This window comes from Halichoerus grypus, chromosome 7 (genome assembly GCF_964656455.1).
Source record: "Halichoerus grypus chromosome 7, mHalGry1.hap1.1, whole genome shotgun sequence".
In the NCBI taxonomy this organism is placed as follows: Eukaryota; Metazoa; Chordata; class Mammalia; order Carnivora; family Phocidae; genus Halichoerus; species Halichoerus grypus.
In genome coordinates this window covers 64,623,798-64,639,063 of record NC_135718.1, presented here as the reverse complement: position 1 = coordinate 64,639,063, position 15,266 = coordinate 64,623,798, and the positions used below count along the sequence as shown (strand labels likewise).

The following is a 15,266-nucleotide window of genomic DNA, read 5'->3' as shown; positions in this document are numbered from 1 at the left end:
CTCTTGATCCCGGGATCATGAGTTCAACCCCTGACACAGATACATAAACTTTTTAAAAAAAATGTTAATTCTTAGGAAATGGGCAAATCTTGAATAATTATTTACATAAACATGACTTGTCTATTCACTAAAGGATTGGCTTTATAGCAGCCCTCCCACCCAAGCCCCATTTCCTAGCCGTGTTAGAAATCAGAGGGTTTACTAGAAACTTTCTTCATTTTGCTTTTGGAAGCTACTTATATATGTTGTCCATATCATGACAATTATGTTTTGTACCATACAATGAAGACTATAATCCCCACCTCACAGGGCTATAATGAAAGATATATAATATAATGTGCCTAGAACATATTAAGAATTCCATTAATGACTGCCAACATCATTATTAAAAATCTCAAAGAGAAATCTATCCCCTTTTCCTCAAAAGGATTCTCTAGGATTGACATGTTAGCTTTTTGGAAGGCAATGGTCAAAATAGGTTAGCAGACTGACTTGAATATGTTGAGGTCCAGTCACCAAATTCTGGGGTCTGAAGTGAACATGTGGTAATTAAATTTTTTTACATTCAAGTGAAATGTCACTGCAATTTGGGGGCGGAGGATGGCTAAGAAGAGAAAAAGCAACCAAACCAATGCAAAACAAACCAAAAAAATATTTTATTGTAACATAAAATTCATTCCCTAGACAACAGAAAATGCACACACTGGATGACATTAGTAGACAGAGTGAAGATGCATTTGGACAATTATCAACATTGATGAATGTGGGGATGTTGTGAAAGTTAGATTTTTCAGGTTATAGGATTTCCTGAATATAATATTGGCAAAAAGGAACTTTCAACACAAAAACATTTAGTTTAAATTTTTAAAATGTCACTTCTTTTATTTATTAACCTTGACAGTAACTAAAGAATGAGGTACAGAAAACTTTCCAGAAGTCTGAGTATGGAGTAGAAGTCCAAGGCACTTTGGAGCCCCATTATTGCATTATTGAGTAGGATTAACTCAGTTATGAAATTCCCCCACACTCCAGGTTTACTCCATAGAAAAATAGTACTTACCTACTTCACTGAGGTGTGGTGGGGCTTCATGCTTATAAAGTGCTTTAGGCGCCTTCCAAGAAAGGCAACATAGAAGTATAAAATCTTACATATTTCAAAAGAAATGAAAAGAAAATTTTGGCACAATAAGAAGAGTGCGTCCTATTTAAAGAACCACAGTTGGCTATTTCTAAAAACACCTCACCTCAACGGTTTATTGCTTTTTTGTTTTTTATTTAAGAGAATGACTCTTTCTCTATTGCCAGTCTTATAACAGCCATTCTCGACGGCTCTGTTATCAGAATTCCTTGAAGAGCTCACTAAAAATATTGAGGCTTGGCCCACAGCCTACACCTACAGAATTAAAATCTCTAAGAGTAGTGCTCAGTCAACTATATTTTTTAAAAGATCTAGCGGATTCTATCAAAGTTAAAAAATATTTCTTTAGGAAAATGTCCATTTATTAAACATTGATTTTCTTCCAAAAATTTTTATAAGATTGAATAAACTTGGATCAGGGTATGAATTTCTTATTGCCTTTTTCTCTTTCCATGTCCCACACAGACTTGGAGTACACACACACACACACACACACACACACACACACACACACACGTTTTAGTTCTACCCTTGAATTAAAATTTGATAGTGGTAAAATCTGATAGTAGCAAATAAACAGTTCGTTGAGAAGTTATGCAAGGATTTGCAATTCATTCCCACTGTGCCCGAAGCAAATGGATGTTGCCCATTTGCCAGAGCGGAATGGTTTACGCATTTCCAATTTGGAAACAGGTAAAATCAGCACTTCCTGGGAAACATCAGTTGACTGGATGCTGACAGAGAAGAGTGAGCGTGGTTATGGCAGCCGACCATGAGCAAGGCTGTGGTGAGTGCCCCCGTTTGGAGACTGCCTGCCTCTCAGCAAACAACTTAGGAAATGAAACGATTTAAGCGCAGTGGGTCCGAACGTGGGGTGCCGCCTCAAGGGAAATAAAATCAAATAGTGAAAACTAGTGACTGTAATTCAAAATAGCTTTGAGAAAAAAAAGATCAGCTTGCTCCACTGCAATTCTTAATGCCATTTTAGTAACTGTTTTCATGTACCAGCCAGTCTAACATAGAGAAGAGAGTGATTTAGTCCCTAGTGGCCTTCACATAGAGCTCATCATGCTGCCTGCGTCAGGTTTAAAATAGGGGAGCCCCCTCCGGGTGCCTTGCAGTGGAACTAATGGAGCCTACAGAGAAATTATATTTCTTTACGCAGAGAAAGCCTTCCGAGGCAGGCCAAAATTTTTACATCATCAAGAACTCATGAGTAATGAGTCCCACTTCTTGGAAAAAGAAAAAAAGGGAAAAAATATATACAAGAGATAGAAGCTACGCATACAGTACATAGAGAATAGGATTTGTTAAAAAAAAAAAAAATTCATTCAGAGTCAGCCACAGTGAAATTCTGCTATGAGAAAAGTCTGTAGCGCCTTCCAATATTCCTCTAAACATTAGAGGTAACTTTGTACAGAAAGGTTGTTGGAGCCGGCCTGGGCAGCAGCTTGTTGCATGTGTCCCAGGAGGGCAAGGCGGCCAGCAGCAGGATGAAGCCTCCCAGCAGGACGCAGAAGCCACTGAAATAAAACGCAGTGTCATAGGTCTGGGTCCAGTCATAAAACCAACCTGAAAAGAGAGTAAGAAATAAGTGAATTTGATAGAAATCGTATGAAGGGGAAGCCCATCCTCCATTAAGTTCATCAATCTTCGATACAGTAAGGATCGGGATATATATTAATTACCCCATGTACTCTATAGCAGACTACTGGGAGTCAGCAGAGAAGAACTTCCCAAATAATTTGGACAAGGATAAACAGGCATTTTGAGTTTCTCCCAAATAAAAAATGAACACAACTCCCTGAGCAAGTATACTGGCCTTTTCAACTATATCAAAGTGATTATGAATAAATCATTACCAGGAGACATCTATGCAGATTTATTTTGTGCTAATCTGTGCTACTATTACAATCTGGATTTCTATATCCAGGGATGTTACAAAGAAGAACAGTAAAATAGACTGACTTTAAGAAACATCTTACCAACAATTGGTGGTCCGAGGCTATTTCCAAGTCCAGCAAAGAACATTAATATCCCATAGGCATGGGCTAATTTTTCAATTCCCACAGTCTTTGTGGTCACATATGGGAAGATGGACCAATTACCAGTCAGAAACCCTAGAATCCCAGAAAGTATTGCCAATGTGACATAACTTTTGGCAAATGGAATTGCACACAAGGCCAGGCCCATGATTACTAAGGTAGCCACGTAAAGATGTAAGGTATTAATCCACTTAAAGTCAGCCAGTATCCCTAAAAGGAGTTTACCCACTGCTGTCATAATACCAATAATGGAAATGAGAGGCATAATAAGCTCTTCTTCTTTCACATTTGAACTTCTTGCCACATCTTCCATAAGTAAAGAAGGTGGAAATCCCCCGATGTCAAAAAGGAAGATAGCAATGAAGAGGGCTGAGAATACTTTGTTTTTAAAAAGAGCCACAGTTTCTCCACAGTAGTCTTTATATAATTGCCACTTCCTCTTGGCAAGCTGTTTGCAAAAATATGTCTGTTCTGCGACTTTCTTTTTGTATGTTTCAGCCTCTTTTGCGTGCGCCACTGTTGCTGGGTTTTTGTGAAGTAGACTCTCCTGTTTGCGGCCACCACTGGCCAAGGTGCTCTTGCGTGTTTCCTCAGCACCATAGCTCTTTCCAAGAACGTTTGTGTTCTCTTCCAGGTCCTTTTCTTTCTCACTGTAAATGGAGTATCGATCTGGTACACTTTCCAGAGCTGTTTTTTCAGGCAAAGGGCAATCAGAAGACTCAAGGGGTCTCATCAGGCTGCCACAGGCTAATATATTTAAAGCTAAGGCACCCACAATCAGCAGGCATCCATCCAGCCCATAGAACTCAATCAGCAACCTCTGCAGAGCAGCGTATATAAAAAGTCCAACACTTGAACCTAAAAAGGAAATGGGAGCTGTTCAATCTTAATCTCTTATAATTTGGGACTCTCAGAACAACCATTATTAATATCAGCCAAATAAGATTGGTAAAGGAAGGAGCATGATTATATTCCAGTAAACCTTTATCTATGGACATTGAATTTTTAATTGCACATAATTTTCATATGCCTTGGAACATCCTTATTCTGATTTTTGTATTGACTATACAAAAATGTAAAAATCATTCTTAGCTCATGAGCTCTCCAAAAACAGGCAGTAGACCAGATCTGGCCTGTGGACATTAGTTACCAACCCCTGTTCACCATGGAACAAGATCACTTCCCTAAAATCTTTGTTTCATGCCCATGTTCCTTTCTTTCAGTGAGGTCACAATATTTCACATATTTTGATTTTTGGTTTCTTTTCAATTTTTAAAAAATTCTGCTTTGAGTTTTGTTTTGCTTGTCATCTTTCACTGAATGTGGATGCTATGGGCTGAATGTCTGTGCCCCCACCCCAATTCATATGTTGAAATCCTAACTTCTAACATAATGGTATTAGGAAGTGGGGCCTTTGGGGGGTGATGAAGTCATGAGCCCATGGAGCACTCATGAATGGGATTAGCACCCATATCAAAGAGACCCCTGAGAGACCCCCTTCCCTTCCACCATGTGAGGAAACAGCAAGAAAATGGCAATCTGCAGCCTGGAAGAGGTCTGTCACCAGAACCCCACCATGCTGGCATCCTGATGTCGGATTCCCAGGCTCCAGAACAGAGAAATACATTTCTGTTGTAGATAAGCCACTTAGTCTATGGTACTTTGTTATCACAGCCCAAAACGACTAAGTAGATCCATGATTCTACCTAATTTTGCCTCACTGAGCTCCCTGTGAGTTGAAACTAAAAACTCCTTAATTCTGCCAAATCTTAACTGTCCAGAGTTGATCCATTTTTACTTCAGTGTGCCATGGCCCAGGCCCTTATGCCCTCCTTTCTAGACTGAGTGAAAGCATACAGCATACAATTTCTGGCACCGTCAGCATACATGAATTTGGACATTACGGGAAACCTAGGTCATAATCACAATAGTCTGTGTTTTAGAGCCCTTGCTATGTGCCTTACACATATGTTCCTTTAATATTCCCAATAACTTGATGTGATGAGTACTATTATCCCCATTTTACAGTTCAGAAAACTGAGGCTTAACTCACAGTTAACTGAACAGAACGGTTACATAACTTGTCTGTCACCAGACAGCAAGTGAGTGACACAGGTAGGATTCAAAACCAGGTCTTCTGGTCCTGGGTCCAAAATAGAGTGCCCGTAAGACCTATTGTCCTTTAAGCTCATGCCTACCCTCACACTTTCTCCCACACCTGCAGGAGATCCTGTAAGGTTCTTTGAACAAAATTCCAACTGCTTTGGGTTCTCTGTCTTCTGTTTTTGCTATTTCTTCTCCCAGTTCTGCCTCAGCCTAGCCGTGTCCTCAGACTCTGGCCCTGTCCTATCCCCTCTTAGACCATAATTCACATTTCTCACCTGGCAATGCTTCCTTTAACCACCTTTGGTAAATATCCCGCTCCATTTAATTCAATCTGGAATCACTTTGTTGCCACTGGGTCGGCCTCAGGAATAAAACATTAGTTTGGATTCTGTTGCCAGAAAGATCATTGAACTTACTCGGTTTCTCTGGAAATCTGACCTCCCAGGACCCCGTGCTCATTAACGAGTAAGTAGCATATGTAAACGTACAACTTTTACTCAACTTGACATCTCTGTCTCCTAAGCAAACTCATAAAATATTGGCCACAGAAAATTTTGATAAGTTCCCTAAACAGCTTGGGAAAAAATCCATCTGAAAAGTGCAAGGCCACGTTAAAACATCAGAGGAAGTCCAGAAGGCTTTTTTATTTACATTTCCCCCCAGTGATCATCTCTTGATTATTAAAGGAAGAACAAGAGTCAACAGCTGTCATGTGGATATGCACATGGCCAGGGAGATGCATTCATAAATCAGGACTTTAGAAAAACCGTACACTCAGCAGTAAATGGAGATGGCGAGATGCGGCATCAAGCTTCCTGACGGAGCCCTGGGGTCCCCACTTGCCTGGCATTTTTCCTACCTCTCCCAGAGAGAAGGTGACTCACATAAGTGCACTCTGCTTCTTTAGTAAAGCTCTCACCAGCTTGTGACTCTCACTTGACTGGGCCCATAAGCTTTTCCTTCCTTTATTATATTGGTCATCAAATGCCCCAGATTTTTCGTATATGTATCCTAGGATTTTCTGGAAGCTACACCCTTATTCACAGTGGAAAATAACATTTCCTTCTCGGGCTAGAGTAAAAACTTCCTTCTCGGGCTAGAGTAAAAAACTAGAGTAAAAACTCCCTAAGTGGGAGCTGGGAAGTGATTGGTTAAACATCTGTGTTTGGTAACTTTTGACTTTGATTAGAAGGCTGGATAGTGACAATGCTATACTTATTTTGAAAATGTACCTGTTGAAATCAGGCCAAGGGCAAGGCCTCGGTGGCTGTCAAAATACTGGCACGTAATGGTCACTGTTGCCGTGTATAATAAACCACATCCAAGTCCTAAACATAAGAAGACATTGCATAAATAAGACAGACTATAGTACTTCAATGCAAAAACAAAAAAGACTAAGTATCTCCAGTAGGCCGTTCTGTTTCTGACTGGCTAAAACTCTTCAGAGCATGGATTCCTGGATCCTTTAGATGTCAGTTGTGCAGCTCCAATGAACATATTTGGGTAAGCTCAGCTCTCACTCCACACCCATCCTAAGGTTGGGCTCAAGTCAAAAAAAAAAGTCCAATTTCTGAAGCATGAATGAATAATGCAAATTTAAATCAAGACATTGCGGGCACATAAAGACAATGGTTAAGTCACCAAATAGTAAAATTTAATCAAACGTGCCTTTCTGTCTCTCTTCCAAGTCCTTGCCCTGAACTCAGTGTCCCTTCCTCCTCAAAGTGCTCTAAACAATTTGAGAAAGTTCCCTTCACTGGTCCAAGCTATTTTGTGAGAGGTTATAGTTTGCACACCCCAGTCTACAAAACAAAGACCCCCCCCCACAAGTCCTCTGGGGTTCTCAGATCATCCCATCACAGTAAAATATATATTTGTAAGTTTTTTTCTTTCAGAGATGCAAACTACCCTATTTAGGAGTAAAATGTCTTTAATTTAGTTTAAAATATCTATGCAAAAACAAAAAAGGAAGCAAATACAATAAAATATTAACAACTGTTAAGTGGAACATACAGATTTTGCTATATGATTCTCTATTTTTCTGTAGATTTGAAATTCTCTTATAATTAAAAAAAAGTACATTACTAAATTTCCCTTTCTTGAGACCCAAGGACAATATTTATCTCCAGATCTTCTCCAAGGCTTTTATTAGCTTAAATCTTTTCTTTCCTATTTAGCACCTGATAAACCCAGTTTGTTTTTCATAAAATTTTCCTCTGGCTTCTAACTCATGGCTTTTTGCCTTTCCTCTGCAACATTATCTGCTCTTGAGGATCATTCTATAACAAACACATAGCTATAGTTTAAAAACTGGATTTTAACCGTGGTCCATTAAATGAGTTAAGATCATTTTTATTACTTTTAATTGGTACCTAAACTATGATTAGAAAGAATACATGGGCTTTACAAATATACTGCATAACTATTTTAGGAAATTAACATTTTAAACAACTTAAGACCCAGAGGATCATCTGTGATTCCATAAAAAGTCTTCTTAAAGAAATGAGATAGACTAAAACAATTAGCTTTAAGCAAACTTTTTAACATAAAGTGCCCTTTTTATATGATTTAAGGGGAAAAATAGCTCATCAACTAAAACACGAGTTGGATTGATTTATACAGTTACTATGTATATATAGGACACTTCAAGATATGAAATAAAACCGTTTTTAAACAATCAATTTCAAAACCAAAAAATGTCACCCTTAGCTGAGACTATACATCAGAAAGCCTTTGGAGGGCGAATGAATTTACTTTTCTGTGATTTGCTTGTCAGGGTTCTGTCAAATGTTAGGCATTAGAGACAAGAAAAAAAAAAGACATTTCGGATTGCTAAATGTCAATGTCAGAAAAGTTGAAACAACAACTTTTAAACTGTTAGCCTGAGACCAAAAAAAGGCATTTTTAAGAATTATTTCAAGGCCATGGGTTTCTGTTAAGTTTATTTCACTTTTTTTTTAATGTCACAGAAACTTGAAATGCTTTCTCCTTAAATTTTTGAAAAAGTTAGCATGATGCCTTCCTACATCTGTATCAGGCTGACCTTAAACTGGAAGGTATTACAGAGAGGTCCCTAGAATCTCCAAGATCTTTCCTAGAGTCCATAAAGTCACAACTATTTTCCTCATAGTCTTAACTAGTCTCCCACTTATCCGCAGTTTTGCTTTCCATCGTTTCAGTTACCTGCAGTCAACTGCAGTCCAGAAGCAGATGATCCTCCTGACGTATGGTCCCAAGGTCAGTAGTAGCCTAACGTTAGGTCACAGCGCCTACGTCATTCACCTCACTTTGTCTCATCACTCAGGCATTTTACCATCTTGCATCATCACAAGAAGGGTGAGTACAGTACAACAAGGTATTCTGAGAGAGAGACCACTTCACTTAACTTTTATTACAGTATATTGTTATAATTGTTCTATTTTATTATTAGCTATTGTTGTTAATCTCTTACTGTGCCTAATTTATAAATTAAACTTTATCATAGGTGTGTACATATAGGAGAAAACATAGGGTTCATTACTATGCATGTTCAGACATTCATTGGACTTGGACTGTATCTCCCCTGGGTAAGGGGGGACTGCTGTAACACTAACATGATCTCTGCTTTTTTTCACTGTGTTTACATTTACACTGAGGGAGCAAAAGAGATGGTGAGTAAAACCACAAGGGCCTTAGCACAAATCAAGGTATTGGTACCAAACTTTGGTATCAAGTTATGCTACATAACCACCTACTCACAATAAAAACAAACAAAATTTTTTAAAAATGCTTCATTTGGATGACAACAATTGTTACAAGGAAAAGCCCTTATGCAATTGTTTTAGTAGCCAGCTCAAATAGCCCCTCTTCTCTTGTGTAACCCTGTTTGTATTTGAAAGAATATCAGACAAACTACGGTTACTCAGACTTGGGTATTTGGCAGACATCTTTTTGAAAACAAACTAAGAAGGGAGACAACTGGCAATAATTGTTACCAATGATAAAATCCAAACATTCCAGAAAAAAATAGAATTTTAGAAAACTTGTATCCATGACCATGAATTTGGACAGCTTCCTAATATATAAAGGTTTTCTGATGAGTCTGCTGGTGATAGTAACAAAAGTGATTTTTGATGTTGTATAATGAAATTTAACAATATTTATAAGTTCTTTCATAACTCAGTGAACCAATATTTTTCAAATAACCAATTCATGATATTACAAAATCAGGCTTGAATGAAGATCTATTCAAAGTGCAGAATATGTCATTTGCAATGATGTAGATGGAGCTAGAGAGTATTATGCTAAGTGAAATAAGTCAGTCAGAGAAAGACAAATACCATATGATCTCACTCATATGTGGAATTTAAGAAAGTAAACAGATGAACATATGGGAAGGGGGAAAAGAAAAAATGGAGAGAGGAAAACAAGCCATAAGAGACTCTTAACTCTAGAGAACAAACTGAGGGTTGATAGAAGGAGGTGGGTGGAGGATGGCTGGATGGGTGATGGGTAGGGCACTTGTGATGAGCACTGGGTGTTGTATGTAAGTGATGAATCACTGAATTCTACTCCAGAAACCAATATTGCACTGTATGTTCACTAACCAGAATTTAAATAAAAATTTGAAAAAATAAAGGTTAGGTATTAAATAAAAAAAAAGAAATGAAAACAAGAAAAAGCAAAGTGCAGAATAAATAATTGGGTTTAATATAACAGAGTATGAAAAGTATATTGATGTGGTACCAGGTTTCATATTACAATTAATGTTGGAAAATCATCACTCATCAAGTTTTGGTATAGTATCAAAGAAGAATATCTACAATTACATGAAAAGGCTATTAAAAACTCCTCCCTTTTCCAACTACATCTTTGTGTGTGACAAGATTTACCTCATACACTTCAATCAAAAAAACATCGCAACAGACTGCGTACGGAGCCGATATGAGAATCCAGAAGTCTTCTAAGAAGCCAAACATTAAAGAGATTTGCAAAACTGTGAAATAATGCAGCTCTTTTCATTAAATTCTGTTTTTCTTTTAGAAAATAGAGTTATTTTTCATAACAAGTTCATTATTTATGTTAGCATGTACTGGGTTTGTTATTATCTTTAAATGCATTACTAACCAAATATTGTCAAATTTCTCAGCTTTTAATACAGTTAATTTTAACAAGATAAATATCTATAAGTATAATCCATATATTCAAAAGCTCCTTGGGGTCCTACATAAAAAAGTGTAAAAAGTCCCAAGACTATAAAGTTTGGAAACCACTGTCTTTAAGCATCCCTTGGTCTCCAATCATTTTTAATCAGACTCCTATCAGTGAAAAAAATTCACTGATTCACATCAGCCTGCAGTATAATTTTTAAACTAAATACCTATATTACTAGCAATTCAAAGCAAAAACATTAGTAAAATATTATTGTTTCCCTTTACTTAAATAGGTAAAAGCTAAATTTATTTACATGTTCTGACATTTCCTTTCCACACCTTATGTTCCATTTCACACACAAGTTCAGAGGCCTCTTTTCCCTCATCTCTTCCCATCAAACCAGACAGAAGCTCTTTAGTACACCCACTACCTAAATTATTAACTTCTCTCTCTCTCTGCCCCGCCCTGGCTCCATTCACCACCTCATCTTTTCTGAGATGAATTCTGCCTTCCTGATCACTGTCTCAAGCCTCCAGTACTTTTCCCACCAATCTGTCTTCCTTTTTTTTTCTTTTTCCATCAATCTATCTTCTAAGCTGCTGTCATACAATTCTCATTACGTCACACTCCTACAGTCAAGTCTGTATAAAAACATTTTGTCATCCGGCCTTTGGTGCACACCATGCTTTGAGGTATTTGCACCCATCCACGTGACTTCTGCAGTCCTTAAACAAATATCTGTAAAAACACTTTTTTTTTTTTTAAAGATTTTATTTATTTATCTGAGAGAGAGAATGGGAGACAGAGAGCATGAGAGGGGAAGGGTCAGAGGGAGAAGCAGACCCCCCGCTGAGCAGGGAGCCCGATGTGGGACTCGATCCCGGGACTCCAGAATCATGACCTGAGCCGAAGGCAGTTGCTTAACCAACTGAGCCACCCAGGCGCCCCTTGTAAAAACACTTTTATCCACGGTCTATCACACCTCTGAGCATTTGAGCTCCTGCAGTGTCCTCCTTCCACCCCCCTCACTCCCCTTCGAAACCCATGCCTACCTGACCACATCTTACCTGTCCTTCCAGACTCAGTGCAAGCATGAGCTCCTGCATGAAGCCTGCTTCAGCACCCCCTCCCCCACAGGTGCATATTACACCCGCACGGAATGTTGGTTTCATTTTATTATTGCACTTATTTTGCTGTGCTACAAGTTGCAAATTTACAAGTTTATTCCCCCAACTAGGCAATGAGCTATCTGAAGGTAGGCTGTGCCTTATTCATCCAAGTATCCTGGTTCCAGGTCTGAGCCTGGCACAGAGTGTTTCTAAAATCTGTTGAATGAACTCCCCACAGAAGTTAGTCTACTACCTTTTTCCATAAATCTCATTTGAGTTTTTGCATCTTTTCTCTTCCTGTCTGTGTCTCTATACATATAACAAACACAATCACTCTGTATGTATGTGTGTGTACATGTATTTTTAAATAATTTCTTTATATCTGTTCCCCACTTCAATGATGTTGATTTTTTTTACTTTTTACTTTAGTCAGAAACTAAATCTTAGCCCAAAAAATATTAAAGATTTTTTTCTTTCACAATAATTAATTTACTAGGATAGCATCAGTAGAAAGACGGAATTAGAATTATATGGTTTGAAGAAAGATAGAACTAATTTCCTACTTCTATGCATTATAGGATGATACTTTGGGCAAACCACACTAAACTTCCTCATTTTCTCATTTTTCTCAATCCTTACCTATAAACTAAAAAAATACCTAGATCAATTAAACTGATAAGAGAGTTAAGAGAAGAAAATATAACTGAAGTAAAACACTCTGATATTATAAAATGCTTCAAATTTAGAATAAATAAAGCAAGCATTTCTAAAGAACTAGCATGTGAATAAAAGCATGCAAAGTGGAAGTCTGACCTATTTTAGGAAGACAAGCAATAGAACATCTGAAATCGTGTATGTATTTTTGAAAATGTCTATGAATTTTTTTAAATATTATATACATTATATACATATTTTTGCATGTAACTGAATAGATATATATCAAGCCCCTACATTTATATATGAAAACTTCTCCCTGCAGTATTACTTTTATGAAAAGGAAACATTTTAGTAACAGTACATTTTAACGTGGCAATCTTAAGAAGCAATATGGGTGAGGCTACAGAATCCAGATACTGTGTGGGGTCAAGGGAAGGGCCAGTACCCAGGACATTCCCGGTTTGGCTACTAGAAGTCTCATATCCTAGAAAACCCATTAGTCCTGGGCAAACCAGGACAGTGACCACTGTAGTGTGAGGACCTGTCTCTCAGTTATTTGGGAGAATTCCCCTTCTGTATATTTTAAAGCAAGTATTTGAACCACCTCTTAGAATAGTTGAGCCAAGACGATTTATTATCCTGACCAAAGGTTAGGATAAGCAATTACATATAGTGTTCTAGAAATACCTACTTCTAGAAATGAAACTGTGGGAAGGTAACTTAAGGCACCGAATAAGATAAATAAGTTTAGCATATCCAAATGCAGGTACTTTTATGCTGCTAGCTTCAAACATCTGCATGAAGAGTTTAAAAGTGCAAGCGATTGGCTAGCGTTTTTAATAAACTGTCTCTGACTTTTGTAGCTTAGCATGAATACTCTGAACATGACATTGACTAGTTATGAGAACAGGCTTGGCAATCAGGCAGGCTTGGATTCAAATCCCAGCTCTATCTCTTACTGGCTGGGTGACTTGGGGGACTTGAGAATTTACTTAAACTCTCTATTTCTTAGTTCCTTTATCTTTAAAACAATCTTATGAGATAGCTGTAAAGATTAAGAGACATAAAAAATGTAAAAGATTGGGGCGCCTGGGTAGCTCAGATGGTTGAGCGTCTGCCTTCGGCTCAGGTCATGATCCCGGGATCCTGGGATCGAGCCCAGCATCAGGCTCCCTGCTTGGCAGGGAGCCTGCTTCTCCCTCTCTCTCTCTGCTGTTCCCCCTCTTTGTGCTCTCTCGCTCTCTCTGGCAATAAAGAAATAAAATCTTTAAAAAAAAGTGTAAAAGATTTAGTATCTGTGCCTGGAATATAACAAGTACTAAAAAATAACCATTAACCAACTTTTTACCTGAGTATTATGGCATTATGTCGATAACAGCCTCAGACTAATTAGAAAATCATAGTTCTTTATTACAACTGAGCATCAGTGAGAGATAAAAGGACTATCTTTAATGATATAACCATTAAAAACAAAACAAAACAAAAAGGCTTATAAAACTCTAACTGCTAAAATGCACTTCAGGAAATGACCTTGGTCTCATTTGCTGTAATTGAGCAGGAGAATCAGACTGTCTGCAAACATGGTCTTTTCCCTCCCCGACCTCAATAAGCTGAGCAGATTCACTACATACACAGATATTACCATGAAAACGAAGGAAGAGAAAACTGAATTTTTCCGAAGACCAAGAAGGAATAGTAAGAAAACACTAACTAGGTAGCTAAAAAACAATATACTCTGAAGAAAAGAGACAAAAGACATTGATTTTGAGTTGTGCTTTTCAGAAAAGCAAAAAGAAATTATTGGGGAGACACTTGAGCAACTCATTCAGCACATATTTCCCACCCCCACCCTGCACTCCACTTTCTTTTTCCTGACTTAATAAAGTAATTGAGAAAATAGAAGCCTGAATCCCCAGGTTTGGCAGTGTGGCTTGCAGTCACTTGAAAAGGGGGAAACGGCCATTTTATGTTAGCTATAAAAACTGAACAAGATAACATCGTATTTTCAAGATGATCCTTTTTAAAACATCAATTAAGTGGTCAAACAGAATTATGCCCATTGATACACTTTGGTATCCTTTTTGATATTGTGTATTATAATTACACATATGAAAAAGCTTTAATTTCTTTTTCTATCTTCTTAAGCTGTTATACAAATATTGCTGATTCAATAAAGCTTCCTCGGTAGCAAAAAACTGCTGCTGTGGTCTTGAACTAAGTGTTCAGAAAGGAATTTAAGGGAAGGGATGTATGAAACACCTCCTTGTGCTTCTCACAAATAGGCACAATAGCTTCGTGCAGTCATTCAATAAAAAGAAAAAGAGAAGTTCAGAGAGATTAAATAATTTTCCAAGGTCACAAAACTAATATTAACGGTTGTGCTAACTAACGTTTATTGCATTACCTCCTCAATTCACAAAACCCGAAGGTGGATGTCATTATTACATTCAGTTTTAAAAATGAGAAAATAGAAGCTAAGTAACTTGCCTGAAGTCAACAGACCTGGCAAGTGAAGAACATAAGGTAAACCCACATGGTTGGACCCCAGGGCCTGCCTCTCGGTGTTTGCTCCTTCCCTCCACATACTGTCGCTCTTAAAAGACCATCTAGTTCATCCTAGGCAAATGAAAATGCTCAGTATACAATTCTGCACAGAACTAGTGCTCAATTAATATTATCATTAAAGTGAATCTTTCTTATTTTTTCTAAGGAACTCAACACAAAAAGGAAAATGAGTTTAGACCGTAATAATTTCTTGTCACTTCCTTTTCAACTGGCTATTCTAAATGATGAGAGAATGGAAGTATCACTGTTCAGTATTATCTCATTTATTTATCCCAGAAATATTCAATGAGCCCTGGACTATGAGCCTACTGATGAAAAGAAAGAAAGAAAGAAACACAAAGACGTCAAACATGGTAATAAGTATTAATTATCTGCTGGCTAGGAGTAGTTAACAAGGCCCCAATAATTACCAGGGAGAGCGATCTTTTTATTAATTGAAATCCAACTCAATTCTTTTATTTGTTTTATTTTTATTTATATGTCACTTGACTTTATTTGGTCTTCACAAAACCT

The 15,266-nt window shown here is 37.6% G+C and overlaps 1 protein-coding gene across 2 annotated transcripts in view; it reads right to left on the bottom strand.

Moving 5' to 3' along the window:
• Positions 1-632: 632 nt before the first annotated feature.
• SLC16A9 (solute carrier family 16 member 9) overlaps positions 633-15,266 on the bottom strand; it is a 51,767-nt gene continuing 37,133 nt past the window's right edge. For both annotated transcript variants that reach the window (XM_036106571.2, XM_036106574.2), the window contains 3 exons: positions 6,522-6,617; positions 3,124-4,041; positions 633-2,710 (listed from right to left, as the gene is read on the bottom strand). In XM_036106571.2, the coding sequence (XP_035962464.1) occupies positions 2,532-2,710; positions 3,124-4,041; positions 6,522-6,617 (1,193 nt within the window). In that variant the 3' untranslated portion in view covers positions 633-2,531. The remainder of the gene's footprint in view (positions 2,711-3,123; positions 4,042-6,521; positions 6,618-15,266) is intronic.